The sequence below is a fragment of the Pristis pectinata genome, chromosome 17, assembly GCF_009764475.1.
Source record: "Pristis pectinata isolate sPriPec2 chromosome 17, sPriPec2.1.pri, whole genome shotgun sequence".
Lineage (NCBI taxonomy): Eukaryota > Metazoa > Chordata > Chondrichthyes > Rhinopristiformes > Pristidae > Pristis > Pristis pectinata.
The window spans coordinates 33167989-33185110 of record NC_067421.1 but is presented as its reverse complement, the minus strand read 5'-3'; the positions used below and the strand labels follow the sequence as shown (position 1 = coordinate 33185110).

The following is a 17122-nucleotide window of genomic DNA, read 5'->3' as shown; positions in this document are numbered from 1 at the left end:
TCATTTGTAATCTGCACTGATTTGTAAACCAATTCTTTGATTTTTAAGAACATATGAATTAGGAGCAGGAGTAAACTACAAGATCCCTTGAGTAATTGCTAATCTGATTAGATTGAGTGAGCTGGGGCTTTTCTCTTTGGAGAGAAGGGGGATGAGAGGTGACTTGATAGAGGTGTACAAGATGATAAGAGGCATAGATCGAGTGGAAAGTCAGCAACTTTTTCCCAGGGCGACAATGGCTAATAAGAGGGGACATAGTTTTAAGGTGATTGGAGGAAGGTATAAGGGGGATGTCAGGGGTAAGTTTTTTTACACAGAGAGTGGTGGGTGTGTGGAACACACTGCTGGCAGAGGTTGTGGGGGCAGATACATCAGGGACATTTTAGACACTCTTAGATAGACATATGAATGATAGAGAAATAGGGGGCTATGTGGGAGGAAAGGGTTAGATAGATCTTAGAGCAGGATAAAATGTCAGCACAACATTGTGGGCCGAAGGGCCTGTACCGCGCTGTAATGTTCTATAAGGAGATCCATAGATGCTGCCTGGCCTGCTGAGTTCCTCCTGCATTTTGTGTGTGCTGCTCCAGGTCCAGACCGGCCCTTGAGCTTGTTTATGGGCGTTGAGATCTTGTGACTCAGCGGCCAGGAAACGCCCCCGCCGTCCGTTCCCAAACTCTTCCGTCAAACCCATGTGAGCCATTTACCAGAAGGAGGACTCCGTCGCGTCATCTTCGAGCGCGGAGAAGGACGATGACGCCCGTTTCCCGCGCCGCTGCCCCGCTAGGGGGCGGGGCCGTGCTGACGTCTTTCCCTCCGCGCCGCAGCTCTGCGGTATTCGTTGGCCGAGCTGGGGTGGGGGGGGGGAAAGCGCCGGGCAGGCGGGCGGGCCAGCGGCCTGGTGCAGACAGCGGATCCCGGGCGGACTGACTCACGGAGTGACGGAGGGTCGCTGATCCGAGCGTGTCAGCCCCGGCAGAGCGCAGCGCGGGTCCGCCGAGGATCACCATGACATCGCGAAGGTGAGCCGGGCTGGGTGGGTGGTGGGGACGGGGAGGGAGCCGGCGCCAGGCCTCGGGGTCAAGGGAAGCCAGAGAGAGGGTGAGGGAGGATACACAAGCAGGGGGACCGGGTCTCACTCGTCTGTACTGGCCCTGCTAAAGATTGGGTGGAGGGACTGCCCTCAGTGTGCAGTCCCTGGAAGCAAAGTCTCCTTTCACGGAGCTCGGGTTTCCATATCCCTGAATCTGCAAGTGATGTGTCAAACAGGGTCTGCTGCGTTCAACACTTACCCTACACCACTGGTGAGTGACTGTAGGAAAGTAACAGCACGGAAGGAGGCCATTTAGCCCAAGTCAAATCGAGTTTATTGTCATGGTCTATCTCCACGAGTAATCCAGCTATTCCCACTCCTCATAAAACCCTGCAAATTCTTTTAACTGCTTATCCAACTTTTTTTTAAGCCATAATCGATTCTGCCTCCACTACTATGCCTGGCAAGACATTCGAGCTGTAACCAGCCATTGCATACAAATTTTGTCATCTCAGTTTTGCTTATTTTGTCAGATAAATCAACCCAGTAAACCTCAAGTTGATGTGTCTTGCAGCACAAAAAGCAGCTGTGCATTAAGTGGTGGCTGTATACATTTATTGCACCTGGGGACAGGAAAGAGTGCAGTATCACAGAGACACAAATACCAAAAGATGTGAAGTGGAGGAAGTGCCTCTGTTTGAGAAAGTGAGAGGGATCCCTTCTAAAACGTGCTTTGTTCCAAAGCTTGAAATTCACAAATTACATGGAGGTTGCTGTTTTAACAGTTTATAGCACTATTGATATGTGTCACAGGAATAGTAATGTGGGTAACTGATAGGCAAGTATTCTGAGCATGTAAACCAAACTAGATTTCATTGAAATAATGTAAAAATGTACTTGATATAAGAAAATAACTGTTGAAGTGATCTGTTAACTTAAGGCTGTAGAAAGGGCAAAGATTTGTAAGTAACATTTTTGGAAGTTGCTGTATATGCCCAGTTACCGTGGCAGTTATTCAAATGCTTTTTGCGTTCAGTAGTCAAGGCCATGTATATCGAGTAGTTTTTGTTTACCTGAAAAACTGCTTAGCTATTTCAAATAGAACATTGGTTCACTTTTCAACAAAGGATGTAGATTAACAGGCTAGATTGCAGAGAAGAGGAGCAAGAATGATTCCAGGGCTTAAATTGTATGATGAGATGAGTGGTGGAAAGAAGATTGAAATAAAGCATGATCAGTCATTATAATACCTGGTGCTAGTGGATAGGATGGGTTGTAAGAGGCTTATATAGCTTAATCTGGGACTAGAAGGCAAAAATAGAAAGTTAACAAGACTTCAGTGAGACCAACAGTTTGAAGGATCTTTCTTTCCTCCTTTGGCCCTGAAGGCCAGTCAGTATGTTGTTGAGAGCTGTAAGTATCTTGCCAGCTGTGCCTCTTCAAACTTAAACTGGATGAAAGTTTGCAGCATGATAATGTATTGGACTAAGAGACAAAGTTAATTGTACTCATCGTAAATGCAGTATTTCTAGGAAGCAAAATCTGACATTTCTTCTAAAAAAAAGTAACCAGGCCACTGGAGTGTTTATGGAGTTTGGACCTGGAAGTAAAACAATTTCCCATTCATTTCTTGGATATTTTACTCCCTTTCTGCATGTATCAGGATGAAATGTCTATTTTTGCTGCTTGAAAGCATTCTGTGGTTATGATGAACTGCCACAGAATCTATTAGACAATTAGGCAGAACTTTGATTGCAGACATTTTTGAGTGGAAGTTGTGGGCTTGATTCAGCTTTCTGCATTTGTATATTTCTGTAAATTTGGTATAATACTCATCCACGGTTACTAAGATCTGATATGATATTTGGACATTGCTGGGGAGAATGCCAGTACAAAAAGAGATGATACTGCAAGTATGTGGTGAGATGACTGAGTAGATGCAGCATCTACATGTCATTGTGAAGAGATGCCATTCAGTGGATCCTTGTGTGAGGGGAAAAGCTCTGACAAACAATGATGGTGTGACTTGGAAGAGTAGAGACTCTGAACAAAATAGTAATTGCTTTACTTTATATAAAGGAGTGCAGTACTGCAGTTATTGTTACTAGATCAGCAATCCAGAAGCATGAATTCAAAACCCATCATGACAGCTGTTCAATTTAAATTCAGTTAATGTAATAATTACAAAATTGAAAACTTATTGGTCATGCTAACTGTAAAACCAGCAGATTGTCATAAAATCCTATCTATTTCTGTAGACCCACAGCAATATGATTAACTCGTAACTGTCTCCAAATGGCATGTTTGTTCTTATTGAAAAAGGATTTGAGTCATTATATCTTGCTATAGCTTTAAAGGGCTTTGAGGCCGCATCTGGAGTTTCTGTGTGCGGTTTTGGTTGCTTTGTGAAGAAGGAAGTCCTGCCATTGAGGGAATGCAACAAAAGTTTACCAGGCTAATTTCTGGGATGATGGGACTGATGTACAAGGAGGAATTGGGCTGATTAGGCCTACCTTCACTGGAGTTTAGAACAATGAGAGAATTCTATAAAAGTCTAACAATACTAAACAGAGTAACTGCAGGGAGGATGTTCTCAATGATCGAGGAGTCCAAAACTAGGGGTCACAGCCTTGGCTTATGGGTTATGTTATCTAGAACTAAGATCAGGAGAAATTTCTTCACCTGGAGGGTGGTGAACCTCAGTGGCGTCCATGTAATTAAACATATTGAAGAAAATAAAGATATATTTCTTCATAGCAAAGGGATCAAGAGGTACAGGAAGAGGGTACTGAATTGGATGATCAGTCATAATGGTGTTGAATGGTGGAGCAGACCTGATGGCCCACTCCTGCTACTTTCCCTTTCCAATAGGGGGTGAGCAGTAATTGCAGGCTTTGCCAGAGGCATCCATGTCTCAAATGAAAGGGCACGGTCACACCACTGAACAGAAATAATAGCTGCACATTTGTAGGAGAGCTTTAAGAGAGGGTGCATAAGACAAATTGAGCAGGTGAAACTTATTTTTGCTGCAAGACCAAGAGGGTATTTTGACAGTGAAAATTCAATAGTTGGGAGCATTATGACCAAGTACCACCAGTAGATGTTAACAAAAGCCTTGGGTACATGAACTCTTGAGGATTTCAGTTTAGTTATCCAGGGTACTGAGACCAATTTTAGCTAGTGGAAATACAGCTAAGATTTCTTATTGGTATAGTAATAACTAATCAAATCTGATTGCCACTTAGGTTGGCTCAGTGAATTTATTCACAGTGGAACTAAGCCTGAAGTTCCTTACAAGACTACTGTAAGATGCAATAATGCATGTTTGACTGAAACTGTTGTTAACTTCTGAAAGCTTGAGTGATCGTCTGGGGTTCTGAGCCTATTGAAGGGGGTAGGTTAATGTAAATATTTGTATGTATTTTGTTGTGGGGGAACTAGAAGGCAATATTATAAAATTCACTCCACATGTAAGACTACATTTTTTTTTTGTTTCTAGGTAAGTTGATTGTTAGGTTGGGTTGAAGGGCCTATATCACTAGTGTGAATATGTTGGAATTTTTTGATGAATAATTGATCAAAAAACTGATTTTGGGAAAAGAAAACAGAAAATAATTATCGGAATATTTAAGATTCATTTCAGTCATGGGAATTAGGGCTTTTTGGGGAATAGTGATTGTGTTAAATTATCTAACATTGTGTAATTTTCATTGGACTAAGTTTAAAGTGAAACCTGCATGAGGGTGAGAATTAATGGTAAAATATCTGAAATTGTTGTCTTGGATAGAGCCAGACAATGCAGTGCACTGTGTGTTTGAAAAGATGAAAATGGTTCCCAGATGGCTTGCTTTTTTTCTAGGTGGTTTCACCCCAATATAACTGGAGTGGAAGCAGAGAACTTGCTATTGACCAGAGGGGTTGATGGAAGTTTCTTGGCCAGACCAAGCAAGAGCAATCCAGGTGACTTCACACTTTCAGTGAGGTAAGTGAGGGATGTTTGTGTACAAACCAGGTATCATCTGTGAGTAAGGAAGGTAGCATTGATGCTACACAAATGTTTCCTTGCCTACTGGTGTAGGTTATCGGAATGCTATTAATTATTAGTTGAAGAGGAATGAGGTTTTCATCCCAGCTGTGGGTGTTTGAATTAAATGCAATGTGTTGCCAGCCTCAGGATGGTTATTAATTTCCATGATGTGTGCCACATACTATCAATGGGTGGGGTACACAAGCAGTTGACCAGTTAATTAGCTGAGGCTATTACCACTGAATGTGGGTCCAGACATGCAAAAGTTATCTGAAGTGACTCGAGAAAGCCACAGGAAGGTGTCAAATGAGCATTTGAAATAATTAAAAATAAGGTAGTATGACATTTCTGAATCAGCAGCCTGGAGGCTGAGAGCTGAAATTCTATCATAAAGTTGAACTTAATCAATTTGGTAATTTGTAGCCAATGCCGCAAATAAATAAATAAATAAATAAAACGATTACTATAAAGCTGGTTCATTAATAAGCTTCGGGGGAGATTTGTGAGTGCAGGAAAATTTACAGCTCCACCTAGTCTTCTCTGCATGCAAGTTTAATCTGCATTGTTCAAAAGCTCTTTGCAGTTGCACACCATTCCTAATGGTTCTATAGACATTCTCCACAGCAACAAGAATTGGACATTAAATGTAGCCTTAAATGTTAAGAATATATTTTGAAAATATTCTGGGAATTTTATATGCTTTGCAGTCACTTCAGAGACCTAGTTATATTTCAGAATAAAGTACTTTCCCTTTTAAAATATGTTGACTGTTCCAACACTTCCTTGCAGTGCTCCTGTGTATATTACCTTTAAAGAAAGCATACAGCAAAGTTTTCATAGCCAGCAAGTTATTTGAAGTCTTGCTCATTCTTTCAAAGAGGTGCATCTGGCAGCAAACTTGTGTATAACAGAGTCCTTCAAGCAGAGTTATGAGCAGTACCAAGCTAATATGTGATTGTGATGTAAATGTTGGCCAAGGCACTGTATTGTGCAGCAGGAGGAAGTACAGAGATAGGGAGAAGCAAGGCCTCAGGATTGGAAACAAGAAAAAAAACACTTCATGGTGTAGACAGAGGAGAATAAAAGGTAGATTTTAAGTAATATATTAATAATATTTATTTATTAGTCACATGTACCTTGAAACACACAGTGAAATGCGTCTTTTTGTGTTAACAACCAACGCAGTGTGGGAATGTAGTGGGAGCAGCCCGCAAGTGTTGCCATGCTTCCGGCACCAACATAGCATGCCCACAACTTCCTAACCCATACGTCTTTTGGAATGTGGGAGGAAACCGGAGCACCCAGAGGAAACCCACACAGACACGGGGAGAACGTATAAACCCCTTATGACGGTGGAATTGAACCCGGGTCACTGCCACTGTAATAGCGTTACGCTAGCCACTACACTACCGTGCCAAATTATCTGGTTATGATGTAAAGTGACGTACTTTGTTTTAATCTCTGACAGACGAAACGGGGCTGTTACGCACATTAAAATTCAGAATACAGGCGATTACTATGATTTGTATGGCGGGGAGAAGTTTGCTACGCTGGCTGAACTGGTGCAGTACTACATGGAGCACCATGGGCAGCTCAAGGAGAAGAATGGTGACGTCATTGAACTGAAATATCCACTGAACTGTGCGGATCCTACCTCTGAGAGGTGAGCCAGAAACTGACATTGAACCCTGCACAAAAACAGTTTTGTTGCCCTTGAAGGCTCTGGTGGTAACTGGGGGAAGCTAAAATTGAACCTTACTCTAGTGCGAAATGCTTTTCAGTCTGGAATGCTTACACAGATTATTTTGCCAATCTGTATAAGGTCAGCTGAAGTAACCCTTTTCAGGTATGAGGGAGTGAATTATAATTTGCCACTAAAAAAGAGTTATAACCAAAAGTAGCACGTACACAGGTGGTTAGGGGAGAGGTATTATTTACCCTAACGGTGTTGATTCATCAACAGCAACTGGAAGTTATGTGGTATTTTTAACTGTTTTTACAGGAGCTTTACCACACTAAAACTGACTTTGCTCTAATATCTTAAGTGGTTAAAGTGGCCAAATGTTAGGTCAAAAGTGATCTCTTTTTCTTCCTTTAAGATGTTTCTTAAAAGCTGAGAGGTTTGGCGAAGAAACCCAGCATTTCCCTAATCACTCATCTCTAATTGCCCTTGAAGGTGGTAGTGAGCTGCCTTCCCGAACTACTTGATGGGTGAATATTTTCTCACAGTGCTGTTGGAGAGAGAGCTCCAGGATTTTCACTCTGAAACAATGAGGAAACCTGGATAACTTACCAGGTCAGGGCAATCTGGGAATTGCAGTGGAACCTGCATGTGGTGCTGTTCCTGTATGCCTGCTGCCTTTGTGCCGCTAGGTGGTAAAGGTTGTGGATTTGGGAGGTGTTGTAGAGGAAACCCTGCTGAGTTGCTGGGATTTCATTATCGATATGTAGTGCAGCCTCGGGTGGTGCAATAGAGGGAGTGACTGTCAAAGATGGTACCAGTTAATTGAACTGCTTCGTTCTGGATGATGTTGAGCTTCCCAAGTGTTGTTAGAATCATGGTTATCGAGAGCTCTCATAGCACACCTACATTCCCATCAGTGAATGCCCACTTGGCAAAGAGGCTGTGAGGGGTAGTAAGGCAGTGAGGAATTGAGAGCACTTGTCGCTCCTTCACATAACATCTGTGTTTGTCAGTTGCTCAGTTAAATGAGTGAGCTCGGCTGTAGCCCAACAAAGAATAGTAAATGCATATGTTCCCCACTCCGGTCATGGTGACAAAGAATGAGAGCACTGGGAAATGTTTGAAGAGCAACCCCACTGTGAGTGGCACTGCTTCATTTCCACAGCAGTTAACTTTAAGGGAACTCTGGGATCTTTAATCAGTGTTATGTTTCCTTTTGGTACTTGAGGTTGGAATGGTCCTAAACTTGTAGGCAAACCTTGTAGCCAGCAGAGAGAGAGAGACATTTATCTCCTTGGTCTCAACTGGATCTAAAGTCAAACACAAGACCAAAATAGAAAGGGGGATATAACCTTGCATATATATCATGTCTTTCATATGATTAAATGCTTCGGGCAAATGAAGTTCTGAGAAAGTCCCTCATGATTGAGGATGACTTGTTTCCCCTCTGGTTCTGAAATAACTAATGATCCTAATGGGGGAACTGTAGACTCTCTCCCAAATAACACGGGAGATGCTCGATGGGTGGGTGGGCAGTTAGAGGGGTGATGTTGCTGGGCTTGTGTGTTCCGATGTATGGATTTGAGGTCCTTGACACCATCCTAAAAGCTCTTTTTCCATTTGGAGTGCTGGGGATATTGCATTTCCTCAAGGAGGCTTTGCAAACATCCTTAATTTCTTTTTTCTCCGTCCACCTGACAACCCCTTCCCACGACATCACTTGTTAAACAAAAAGGCATCCCGTGTTCGGCTTGCAAACAACATGGAAAGCCTTGTAGAGCTGACTGAATGTACCTAGGGCCTCAGTAGAGAGCATTAGAGAGGATATTGACATAGGTTTGCTTGCATTTTCTGTGAGATTAGAGGATTTTGTGGACATGGTGTTTTGGTATTTTTCTTGTGCCAAAAAATGCCTGATATACATAGTCCCATGTCTCAAGCATATAGAAGGGCAGGAGTTATTGCTGCCTAGTTGACCATAAGTTTTATGTTTTGTTTGAAATGTTGAACACTCTTTTCCTCGGTCATCTAAAAGCTATGCTGGTGCACTAAATATGGTTGTAAACTTTATCAGTCCAAAAGTAGCTTCTGAGATATGGGAAGTGCTACATATTTTCCAGGGTCCCTCCGTGAGCTTTTATTGTTGGAGGGCAGTGTTGTACAGTGGGGTCAGGTTGGTAGAGGACCTTTTGTTTTGTAGATGTTGAGTTGTAAGATCCAACCTTTCATGTGCTTCAGTGAATGAGTTAACTATGATTTGAAGCTCACTTTTCAAACACGTGCAAATATGAGCATTGGCTGCACACACTGCAGCTCAACTGCTGAGGTCAGGGTGACCCTGGTGTTGGAGTAAAGGCAACATAGTTTGAACGGTTTCCATTAGCTCAACTCCACCAGGAAGTCAGTTGGAGGTTAGGTGCAGCACTGCAGTAAGAAAGATTGAGGGAAAGCTTTTAGGATGGTAGCGATAACCTCAAATCCATGCATTAGAGCACACAAGCCCAGCAGCATCCCCTTGCGCAGCCTTGCTTGGAAACCTATATTCAATGAGATTAACTGTGTCGTGCACCCATTGGTTAGGATCATGACTTCCATGCTGTCATGAAGCAAACATAAATTGGTGGCAGCTGGATTTTAGAGAGTCAAAGGCCTTAGAGAGGTTGAGAAAGGCTACCTATGCTGGCTGGTGCTGCTTCCTGCATTCCTCTGGAAGTTTTCACACAGTGAAGATCACATCCACTGTGTCTCTAGGTGGATGGAATCCACACTGCAATTTGGGAAGCAGTTTTTTGGCCATTGACAGGACATGGTTAAGGATCCTGGCAATGTCTGTGGTGGACAGTATGGAAATCCTTCTGTAGTTATTGCAGTTAGATTTGTCTCCTTCCTCGAAGATGGTCACGATTACAGCATTTCTGAGGTCCTCTGGCATCTCCAATTGTTCCCAGATGTGAATGTTAAGGTTGTGGATTTGTGACTAAAGCTCCTTACTGCTGAGTTTAAGAGCTTCACCAGCAATACAGTCTGTTCCTGAGACCTTGTTTCTTTTTTGTTGTCCTTTTGACTTCTTGTCAAAAGGCATAGAGGTAAGGTGGGTCGATAGAGTGCTCACTTCAGGGTGTAGTTGAGATCTTCAAACAGTTCCTTTTGCTGATGGTTGACTGTCAAAGTAGAGTTTATTGTTGTATGCATAGGTGCAATGAAAAACTTATTTACAGCAGCATCACAGGCACATCTGTCCTTTAAGTTCACTTCCATTCTTGGCTCTCAGTGGGATGAGCCCTTGCATGTTTGGATCGTAGATGGCCTTGACAGGCTATTAGTGAGTTCTTGGGCCTCTAAACTTTCCCATGCCATTTGTTCTTTAGAGCACTGGTTTTCAGCAGGACCTTGACCTTCAGGTTTTGTAGAGTTGTTTCTTTTCCAGGAGAGGCTTTTATTTAGCTCCTGTTTCTTGCTCATTTTCATTAAAACAGTCCTAGTTCTCCTTGGTAAAGGAGTCCCTTCACAATTCACAAGACAAAGGAGCAGAAGTAGGCCATTTGGCCCATAGAGTCTGCTCCATGAGCTAAACTAAGCTATTCCTATCTAGCCCCAATTTCCAGCCTTTTCCCCATATCCCTTGATACCTTGACTAATTAGATGCCTATCAATCTCCTCCTTGTATGCCCCGAATGATTGGGCCTCCACAGCTGTATGTGTCAAAGAATTCCATAAATTCACTACCCTCTGGCTAAAGAAATTCCTCACTCATTTCTGTTCTAAACGGGTACCCTCTAATTCTAAGATTGTGCCCTCTAGTCCTGGACTCACCCACCAAGGGAAACAGCTTAGCCACATCTACTCTGTCCAGTCCATTTAGGCTGAACCTCAAGGTAATTCATCTGTGAATGCTCCTATTGGTTTAGTGCCTCACAAGCGATCTGTTGATTCTGTCTAAGAAGAGCTGCCTTTGTGGGATCCTTGAACTTATTTTCTGCGGCAACATCTCTGATGTTGGTGTTTTGGGATCGGAGTGAATTAGGCTACAGTCTGGTACGTCGTGGCACGGGTAGTGCAGACATCCTTGCGGTCCCTTGCTCAGACAATTTATAATCTACCAAGTGACACTCTGGATTGAGGTGGTACCAAGAGCTCTGGTGCTTGGCTCTGATGGTTATGACAAAACTGTTCCAAGCATTTCTGTCAGAAAGACCCCATTGGACTTGGCCTTCCCTATGTCCTCCTGGCTGTTCATGCCTTGCCAGTGAAGTACTGGGAAGTATAGTCCACACTATAACAGAGACACGTAATGGTAAATTTGCATACAGATCAGGCTTTTATTTCCTTCCCAACCACTCCCTTTGTGGCTTTGTATCAATTTTTAATTGTTAGCACTTGTGTGAAGTGCATTATAAGCATGCATATTAACATAAGTATTAGGAGCTGGAACAGGCCACTTGGCCCTTGAGTCAGCTCTGCCATTTAGTATTATGGCTGGTCTGATTGTAACGTCAATATTGCATTCTTTTCTACCTGGGGTAATCTTTCACCCCTTATCAAGAGACTCTCCTTCCACTGCTCTTTGAGGGATAGAGTTACAAATACGTCCAAAAACCCTCTGAGATAAGAAATTTTACCTTTGCTCTGTCTTAACTGGCAACCCCTTACTTTAAACATAACCCTGATTCTTTCCACATCTCCCACATTAAGATCCCTCAGGATCGTGTATGTTTCAATCAAGTCGCCTCTTGCTCTTCTAAATTCCACCAGATATGAGCCTAGCCTGCCTAACTTTTCCTCTTAAGACAATCCACCCATTCCTGGTATTAGGCTAGAAAACTTCTGCTTGGTTAAAGAGGCCGTGTAAATACAAATTGTTGTTGGCTATCCCAGATGGATACCTCCTTTGCATTCCTCCAAATGGTAATGGGGGATAATTTTTGGCTTGAGGGAATAGATAGTGTCTTTGTTTAAAACTTGATTTGAAAGGGAGCATCGCAGACAATGCATAAGTGATGTAATAACCTGGTTAAGATTCTTATTTGTCCAGTGCAAGGTTTAAAATGACGTAAGATTTATGATGTGCGACTTCTAATCTCCTGACCTCCTATTTAACCTCTTTATGGACCATCCCATGAGCTTTCTCCTATCTCTCAACCTGTCCAAATTTTTCCCCCCTTTGTACCTCTGATTTGTTAATGTGTAGATATGTTACATACAACTGAGATTTGAATAGTCAACTTTCTTTATTTTAGGAATCTGTCAATGCTGTTTGGATATCACTAAATAATGAACAAATCATCCAGTGATCAATTTCCACTTTTCTGTATAAAGTTCATGTGCCAGGTTTCTGAGTAACATTGTTTGTGATCAGTGCTTTGATGCAGCCAGGAGGACCACAGAATCATCTATTGTAGTACTATATAATGAGACATTTGGGTTTGTTTCTGAAATCATCTAGTTCACACTTTAGTTTTAAGTTCTGAGAAATTGGCTCTTGGGCTGCCCTTAATATCAGGCTGTAATTGTTCTTGGGACTTGAACTTGCCACAGTCAATTGGTTAGTGCATTAAATGATAACTGTTCAGTTGCTCTATTAACAATGTGTTTTTGGAAAAGGTGGTTCCATGGACACCTCTCAGGAAAAGAGGCAGAGAAGCTGCTGACAGAGAAAGGAAAGCCAGGAAGCTTCCTAGTGCGAGAGAGTCAAAGCCACCCTGGAGATTTTGTTCTGTCTGTGCGGACTGGGGATGATAAAGGGGAAAGCAGTGAGGGGAAACCAAAAGTTACTCACGTAATGATCCGATGCCAGGTAAGTGAAGTTTAAGTGGTCTATTTCATGCAACAAATGTTAATTTGGCTCTTTCTTGTGCTTGCAAGTTAACTGTAACCAATGCTGTGAGAAGTGCATTATGTTAGAGTACTGGTGCTGAGAGATGTATTTGTGACTCTAATGTGAAATTGCTCTGTTTAAAGTTCTGATGTTTTGAAAAATGGGAAGCAGGAATAGGTTGTACAGCCGCTTGACCCTACTCTACCTTTCAATGCAATGGTTGATCTGATCATTGGTTTCAATTCCACCTCCTGCCTGTTACCTTGTAATTCTTGATTCCCCTATGAATCAAAAATCTATCCATCTCTGCCTTGAATGTGCACAGTAAATCTCATTCATAGCTCTCTGGGGTGGAGAATTCCAGAGATACACAAATCTCAAAGAGAAAGGACTCCTTCACATTTAAATAGGAAACTCCCTATCCTAAGGCTATACAATTTTAGACGCTGCCAGGGTAAATATCCTGGTGAGCATATACACAGGCAAGCCCCCTCTAACTCTTATTTGCTTCAATGAGATCACCTTTTAGATTTGCTGCCAGGGTAAATTCCTGGTGAGCATATACACAGGCAAGCCCCCTCTAACTCTTATTTGCTTCAATGAGATCACCTTTTACTTTTCTAAACTTCATAGATTATAGGCCTAATCTGTTTAATCTTTCCTCTTGAGACGATGCCCTGAACTTGATCAATCCTGTGAGCCTTTTCTGCATGCCTTCAAGTCGAATAGAACCCAAGTACAGTTTTAGAAAGAATTTCTTATTCTTGTACTCTATCCCCCGCCATAAAGACTACCATTCCATTTGCCTTTCTAACTGTCTGCTCTTCCAGCATGCAAACCTTAAGTTTTTGTAAGTGGATACTCCGATCTCTCTAAGCAATGTTTAATAGTTTTGCATAATTTAAGTAATCTGTTTTTTGATCCTTCCTATCAATATGGATAACCAGATTTCTTCATATTGTACCCCTTCTTCCTGCTGTATTTTTGTCCACTCACTTGGCTATCAATGATGGGTTTGTGTCCTCAGAAATTAATTATCCTACCACCTACATATCATCAGCAAACATGGATGGTTCACAATCATTTCCTTTTATTAAAGTCATTCACTCAGAGTTGGTTCCCTTGTACAGATTTCCAGCCTCTAAATTTTTTTTTCAATTAATCAATCCTCTGTTCATGCTATTGCCCTCAATGTGTGTGCAGTAACTTTCTCACATGTTTTATTGATGCTTTGTGGAAATCCAAGTATACCACATCTACTGGTTTCCTTTTATCAATTCCACTTGTTATATCCTCAAACTTGCTAATAAAAATGTCAAATACTATTTCCTTTTTATAAAACAATGTTGATTTTGCCTAGTCATTAGTTTCTAATATGTCATTTCCAGCTCATCAATTCTGAGCCAAAGCTCGTTGGCTTGTAAACACAAGCCATAGATCTCAATGATTTGCATAAGCTTCCTTGTACTTCTGCTGCAGCTCCATCTCTTCACTTGTCCTGCCATGGCTGTCTTAATTTTGATTAATCAATTTAACTTGTTCAACTCTTCAAGTATAAAGCTATGTCTTTATTCTTGCCTCACTGACCCCTTGTTTGTGAAAATTCAGAGTGCATAAACACTTTCCTTTTGCTATTCCCATTGGGTTGCTTACAAATTTTCTCCAATCTCATCAATTGCTTTGAGTTCTTCATCACTTTGCCTTGCAATGTTTGGGGTATTCTTTAATAACCTCTGGTATGAAGAAAAATACATAAACATTGTTTGCATCTGTTATTTTCATATTCCTCATTGTTAATTCCCCTATCTCAACTTCTAAAGAACCAATCTTTATACTCTTGAAGAAACACTTTCAATGATCTTGTATATTTGCTGGTTTCTAAAATTTTCCCAATTTTCAAGATGTGTAATGCTTTGCAACTTTTAAGCCCTTTTTTATTCAATTTAATATCATCCTTAATGATTTTAATTAGCTGCAAATGGATCACTTTCCATGAATCATACAAATGCACAGCCCACCTCACCCATGATACCTATCTGTGTTAATCCCATTTGCCTGCATTAGGCCTGCTTCCCTCTACACCTTTCCTATCCATGTATCACTCCAAATGCCTTTTTAAATGTTGTCATTGCATCTGCTTCCACCACCACCTCTGGCAGCTCATTCCAGATATTCACCACCCAGTGTGTGGGGGAAAAACTTGCCTTTTCACCTTAATCCTGTCCTCTCTAGTTCTAGACTTCCCTGCCCTGGGGAAAAAGATTCTCACTATTCATCCTTCTTATGCCCCTTGTAATTTTATTAACATTTATAAGATCACCCCACAGTTTGCCATGTTCCAGTGAGAATAAACCCAGCCTTTCCAATCTCTGCTTATAATTACAGCCTTGCATTCCAGACAACGTCCTGGTAAATCTCTTCTGCACTTTCTGTATTGGTACCACATATTTCCTGTAGTGTGGTGACCAGAACTTTACACAATAATACTCCATCTGCAGTCTAACCAATATTTTGTGCAACTGCAACATGACATCTCAACTCTTGCACTCAATGCCTCTGCCAATTGAGGCAGACGTACCAAATGCTGTCTTCAATATCTTATCCACCTGTGTCGCCACTTTCAGAGAGCTATGGGTTTGCACCCCAAGGCTCTTTGTACATCAACGGTCCCAAGGCCCCTGCCTTTTATTCTATATGTGCTATGAGAATTTGACCTCCCAAAGTGCATTACCACTCATTTTTCTGTATTATGTTACATCAGCCACTGCTTTGCCCAATTTTTCAAAGATTGAACAGGTTAGGACTTTATTCCTCGGAGTGTAGAAGAATGAGGGGAGATTTGATGGAGGTTTACAAAATTGAGGGGTATAGACAGAGTAAATGCGAGTAGGCTCTTTCCACCTAGATTAGGAGAGATAAGTACGAGAGAACATAGCTTTAGGGTGAAAGGGGAAAGGTTTAGGGGGAACTTCTTCACTCGGAGTGGTAGGAGTGTGGAACGGGCTGCCCTCTGACGTGGTAAATCCATGCTCACTCTTAAGTTTTAAGAATAAATTGGATAGATACATGGACGGGAGAGGTCTGGAGGGTTATGGACTGGGTGCAGGTCAATGGGACTAGCGGAATAAAGTTTTGGCACAGACTAGAAGGGCTGAATGGCCGGTTTTCTGTGCTGTAGTGTTCTATGGTTCTATGCCCCACTGTATCCTTGCATAACCATCTTCACTGTCTATGACTCAGTCTTTGTATCTTCTGCAAACATACAGAGGACATGTATGGTCCCAGCACAGATTCCTGCAGTACTCTACTTGTTACAGATTTCACACAGAAAAACACCCATCCACTGCCATCTCTGCTTCCCTTCACCAGGCCAATTTTGCATCTGAAGTGAAACAGTTCTTTCTCATTGGATATATCTTGTCGTGAATTACGATTTTAAATGTCTGATGCTGTACATCAACTGACATACCTTTATAATCTAATTTTTCCCAATCTACTTTAGTGAACCACTTAAGCAGTTGAATTTATTTAACTTTAAGATTCTACTCATTGATTTAAGTTTGCCTGTTTCAAATAGAGTATGAATTTCTATCATGGAATGGTTATTCTTCCCCAGAGGATCCTTTACAATGAGATTACAAATTAATCCTGTCTCATTACACATCAGATTAAGTAGCCTGTTCCCACTTGGCTCCAAAATATATTCTCGGAAACTCTTGAATGTTTTCCATGATTGTGCCCTGTAGATAACCTTCCCCCAGTCCACATAAAGATTAAAATTGTTCACAACTATTGCATTGTTACTGATTGCACTGTCCAGCAGTAATGCTATTATTAGGGAGCTGGGTGGAAAAAGTGTTTTTTTTTTCTTTCCCTTGTTGCTTATCTCTGCCTAAACTGATTTTACTTCCTGATCTTTTGAGCCAAGATCCTACTTTCCTATTATTATTCCCCCATCCCAAATATCCCTCCTCTATTCCCCCATCCCAAATATCCCTCCTCTTCATTCTTTCTCCCTTCCTTCCTTGGAGTATTCAATTCCCTGCCTTTATTTGCAATGATGTCTCTGTAGTGGGTGCTAAATTAAACTCATTTCTTGGGTGACATGAATTCACCTATCTTGTCATGAGTGCTTGTACATTCAACTACAGAGCATTTATTTTCAATATACTGTCTCTTCCTACTTCAATCCAGTTTACTACAACAACCTTTTGTGCATCTTGTCCTGACCTATCAAGTTCTGTGTTTTTAACCTATATATCTTTACAGTACACCATTACATTGTTCTTTCTCTTTACCTTTTGAATTTTCCCCTCACTTGAACCCTTTTCTGTCCCCCTTGCCCCCCTCCAATCCCCCAATCTGACAGCTGTTTAATTTAAAGCTCATAGTGCAATGTTGGTTTTAACTTCTGCCCACGCTTGAGTAATTGAACCAGGTTTAGTGACTAAATATTAATATTTTGAAATTTTGACTGACTTGGTTACCACAGGATTGAAATTGTTGTAAATGTTGCATACAGTTGGGTTTGATTTGGGCCATATACCCTAGCTGGTGGTAGGC

At 41.6% G+C, this 17122-nt stretch overlaps 1 protein-coding gene across 1 annotated transcript in view; it reads left to right on the top strand.

Annotated features, from left to right (window-relative positions):
• Positions 1–828: 828 nt before the first annotated feature.
• Positions 829–17122, top strand: part of ptpn11a (protein tyrosine phosphatase non-receptor type 11a) — a 42012-nt gene continuing 25718 nt past the window's right edge. Inside the window, exons 1-4 of the mRNA XM_052032140.1 lie at positions 829–1022; positions 4893–5015; positions 6529–6723; positions 12346–12538. Coding sequence (XP_051888100.1) covers positions 1009–1022; positions 4893–5015; positions 6529–6723; positions 12346–12538 — 525 coding nt within the window. The 5' untranslated portion in view covers positions 829–1008. The remainder of the gene's footprint in view (positions 1023–4892; positions 5016–6528; positions 6724–12345; positions 12539–17122) is intronic.